Below are 4,523 nucleotides of genomic sequence, written 5' to 3'. Positions count from 1 at the left end.
ATAATATGTGAGAGAGAGAGAGAGAGAGAGAGAGAGAGAGAGAGAGAGAGGTTTCAGATGTGAGTGAGAGAGAGCAAGAGAGAGAAGAAAGAGAAAATAAGAGAAATTAGATTAAATATGAAATATCCATTTTACCCTTCTTGTGGGTTCTAAATAAAAAATGTGGGACCTCATTGTCGGCTCCAGGGTGGGGCACACCTAAAAATTTAGACTCAAAAAATTCAATTTACTCTTACATGCACTAATACAAAGAATAATAAAAACAATGAGATTGTCTCTCGGCGTTATCGTGTCTATTACCTGCGTAGTTGTTCTCTCGGCTGACATCTCCATTATTGCCGCTAGTCCTCCATTTTTCTTTTTCATTCCCTTCATCGAATCAATTCAAAAATCAAAACTCACACACTTCCACCTCCTCTTAGTAGGCAGTTCTATTTGCTAAAAAGTTTTTTTTTTTTTTTTCATCCAACTTATACGGTAAACTCTTCAACTGTATAATAGAGACAGATTATGTACATAGACAGTTTATTATACTAAGCAATCAATCACTGTAGATGGACCACTCAGGAGATTTTTATCTTAGAGTTATATAAATGCCGAGTCACAAAGAAATCCCTGCAAAATTGAAAAGCCTAAACCTTTGTCTCTTTCTTGTTTATAGAAAAAACATCTCCCTTGTTAGAGAAATTTAGACTAGGAGCTCAGTCTGAGTTGAGTCATTGAATGAGTGGCAAAACTCTAGGTTTCTAACATGAAAGTTGCCCCTTGTGGTAGTTTTTTGCATATGAATCTGAAACATACTGGTAGAGGAAGCCAAGAGGATCATGGCTGGGACCCCATAATTGGTTAGTTGAGGACCCCACTGGCCTAGCCTTGCATGCAAGCCACTTTGAGGGAAGTGTTGGGGATTTGGGTTAGAAATGTTGGACCCTGATAAGCCTACTATAGTCCCGTTAAATAGCGCCCTTAAAAATCAAAATCTGGGCGTCTTAATTAGAGAATCGTTTACTCCCAGAAACCCAGTGCTTTTCCACAAGTGACCAAAACTTCATCATAATATGAATACAAAGTTTGTTTTGGGCAAAGCCAGTGTTTTTTTTTTCCGACTAGGGGGCAAAGCCAGTTTTACAGCGTCATTACAATAAAAGCCAATTGGGTGAGTTTACCACTATGCCCAGAAAACAGACAAAAGCTTAAAGCCCCCCTTGTTTATTTATCTTCAACCTGAGCAGAGTGGTAGGTACTAGTCTCTTCCTTACTCCAGAAAAACCAGAGAGGGACTGAAAGAGAGAGAAGAGGTACTGTTTTGTGGGTTGGTGACTGATGGGTAAGTACAAGTTTAGATTAACTGATATGATACCCAATGCCTGGTTTTACAAGCTCAAAGACATGAGCAAACCCAGAAAGAACCGGAGCAGCAATTCTCATCCCAAGAAGAAAAACCAACCACCACCGCTCCCATTTTCTTCTTCAGCAACACCAACACCAACACCAACAAGCCCAGCAAAGCCAAAGCAGGTGACCCATCACCACCATTGTCATCAATCAAGAAAGTCGTACTACTTCACAAGGGAGCTGAATAACTCCACAGGTGAGAACGGACCACTCTGCAACACCCCCATAAACCCAAAAGTCTCTAACACCAATTTGCCTCATGAGCCACCAAGAAAATCCTCCAGACAAAAACAGAGGAAGAGTCGAATTGCAACTAGCAAATCCTCCTCTGATTCCAAGCCTGCCATGTCGACCACCTCCTCTGTTTCTGCCGGGTGTCGGGCCTCGATTGAATCCGTCTGGACCAAATCGGATTCTCCACTGGAGGAGCAGCTCTGGTCTTCTTCGTCTCCCGACAGCTCCGAGCTTGAGTTTCATCGCCATGAGCCTCTTGAATTCCGATGTGACCGTGTTCTTGCTACAGAAACATTTGATGGTATGATTTCTATGTCGAGTTCTAATGAAAAAGACATCATCATCGACGTGGATAACTCATCTGAGAGGAAGGAATTTGATTTGTTCTCCGAGCTTGAGCTTCCTCGGATTATAACCAAGCCCGAAAGCTTCACTGAAATGGTGAGCGAGGTCAAGAAGAAGAAGAAAGAGACCAAGGAGCAGCCAATCAAGTCCAGAAAAAGCTCACATGGATCAGAGAACAATAGAGAGCATCGTACAAGTTCTGTTAGAAGAGTATCTTCGAGCACTTCACCGGGAGTTAAGCTTCGGATTAACTCTCCGAGAATTGCAAACCGGAAAATTAACCAGGCCCAAGTGGGACGCCGGAGTCTGTCGTCTAATTCGAGCTCAAAGCGGAGGAGTCTCTCGGAGAGTTTTGCAATTGTGAAGTCGTCATTTGATCCTCAAAGGGATTTCAGGGAATCAATGATAGAGATGATCATGGAGAACAACATCAAGGCATCAAAGGACTTGGAAGATCTTCTTGCATGTTATCTTTCTCTGAATGCAGATGAATACCATGAGCTCATCATCAAGGTCTTCAAGCAAATCTGGTTTGATCTCACTGACATCCAGTCAAAGTAAATCAAAAATCTTCTCCATCAGAATGGAAAATGTACATCAATCTTTTCCAATGTCTCTCTGTTTCTAATAAACCTTGTTAGTTTAGTACTGCATTCTTCAATTACCAAACATGCAGTCTTTAATTGCAGTTAGAAAAACTAGTAGTTTAAGCTAGTCACAGGAATTCTCAACCCTTTTTCAGACCATGTGATCATTGACAAGATGGGATTCTTGTCTTCCTGGAGTGAAATTGGAAATTGGGTTTTGTCCATTATATGTTTTTGCATCGTAAAAAAAAAAAATTAAGAAAAAAAGGGAAAGGTTGTGACAAATTTTCTGAAAGCTAAAGGCTAAAGCGTGTGTGGTTATCCTTGTATTGTGGCTTTTTGTTCATCCTATAGAAAACCAACAAAATTTTCTGGTATTTCTGAGTTAGTGTATTTCATGGACCCAACCAAATTCGGTAACGATATTAGCAACTATACCCATAAATCGATGGTAGAGGACCCCATGAACACTGACAGATTATAGAAAGATACACTTTGAAGACAACAAAGTTCAAGTTTCCAACTCTTTCCTCACCAAAATTTTCAAAGGTTTTCTCTGGCAGTTTGTTCTTCAGCCAGTCCATTCTGGAAAAGCTCTACCTTTGGAGGTGATGGAAGTACCGTACATTAATTAAAAATGAAAAAGAATTCTGGGTTAAACATATGAAAGGGTCCTGTGAGAATTCAAATTGTAGAGGGTCACGCCATTGCTAAAGCTTTTGCTAGAGCCTAGACCAAGTGACCAGCCTCTCTGAAACTGTTTGAAGTTTGATTTTTGAAAAGAAAAAGTTACTTCGAATAATTCAAAAGCAAAATAACCTTTCAAGCATTGGATAGAGGGAAAAATTGTGAAAAGAGAACCATGCGGCCTACCAAAGAGGATTTGTATGGTTTATATAAAAATATAAATTAGCAGAGTGGATGATTCCAGATTGGCTTGGAAAAAGCACCAACTGCTGGTAATATTGGGTGAAGCTTCCTTTTGTGTAGGTATTAAATGCCTTTCTTATATGTGGCAGTAACAGTTTTAGCCAATACAAGAACAGAAAGCTCATAGAACAGTGTAATGTCTTTCTGGGACATGCAGTTAAATTTCAAAGCTTGACAAATAAGAAAAAAGCCATTATCTAATCTCGATGACATCTATTTTACTCAAAAAAAAAGAAAAAAGAGGGTATCTATTCTTCTCCTGATAACTTGGTAATTGTCGGAAGTAATTGTCCCTAACTTTACGGTTTCAATTCATTTTTGTACAAGAGGTTGCTTCTCCTACATTGACTTCTGAATTTTCCAAGAAGTCTTGCTATTACTGTTAAGTAAATCCTGATTAATTATCACAAATCTCCACCTAACAAAACATGTCTTACACGCTTTGCAATATCAAGTTGGACTAGTGTTAGCTTTAGCGTATAGAGTTATAGGAATCCAATTAGACACCACCAAGAATAGGACAAGGATTCTCTGCTTCAAGCCTTCAATTTTCTCAAGTAAGATTTATTGGGATCAGTCCAATCCAAAGTCGTGAGCCTTTGAAGTACTTTTATCTATGAAAACCTCTGGGACCAAGCGTGTGAGTGTTTTTTTGTTGTTTCTCGTCGGTCAGACAACACTTATATAGATCGTAAGATGAGTTATATGTAAATTTGCATTGGATTTTATAGAGTTTTACTATTGTAAATGTTTTTGAATCGATTTTCATTTTCTTATTTTGTTAATGTTTCTATACTTATGGTTGGTTACTTTCATAGTTCCCTACTTAATTTATTGAGCTATGATTTGTGGATTTTGATAAAGTAATATGAGGTTCACATCCAAAATCAATTGATGGAGTGACCCAAATCCTTATAAAACCATAGACAAAGTCCCAATTTTCCCATGTGGGATCTATACTATCAGCATATTTGTCTTTCATGTGGTTTTTTAATTGGTGTTTGCGATTTTGTCTAGCCCTTGGTTTTGACT

At 38.8% G+C, this 4,523-nt stretch overlaps 1 protein-coding gene across 1 annotated transcript; it reads left to right on the top strand.

Moving 5' to 3' along the window:
- Positions 1-940: 940 nt before the first annotated feature.
- LOC133721194 (transcription repressor OFP1) lies at positions 941-2,785 on the top strand. Its single transcript, XM_062147743.1, has one exon. The coding sequence runs from the start codon at positions 1,324-1,326 to the stop codon at positions 2,533-2,535; it is 1,212 nt and encodes a 403-aa protein (XP_062003727.1). The 5' UTR covers positions 941-1,323; the 3' UTR covers positions 2,536-2,785.
- The last annotated feature ends 1,738 nt before the right edge of the window (positions 2,786-4,523 follow it).

This window comes from Rosa rugosa, chromosome 7 (genome assembly GCF_958449725.1).
Source record: "Rosa rugosa chromosome 7, drRosRugo1.1, whole genome shotgun sequence".
Taxonomy (NCBI): Eukaryota; Viridiplantae; Streptophyta; class Magnoliopsida; order Rosales; family Rosaceae; genus Rosa; species Rosa rugosa.
Note: the sequence above shows the minus strand (reverse complement) of the source record. Positions and strands in the feature narration are given on the sequence as shown.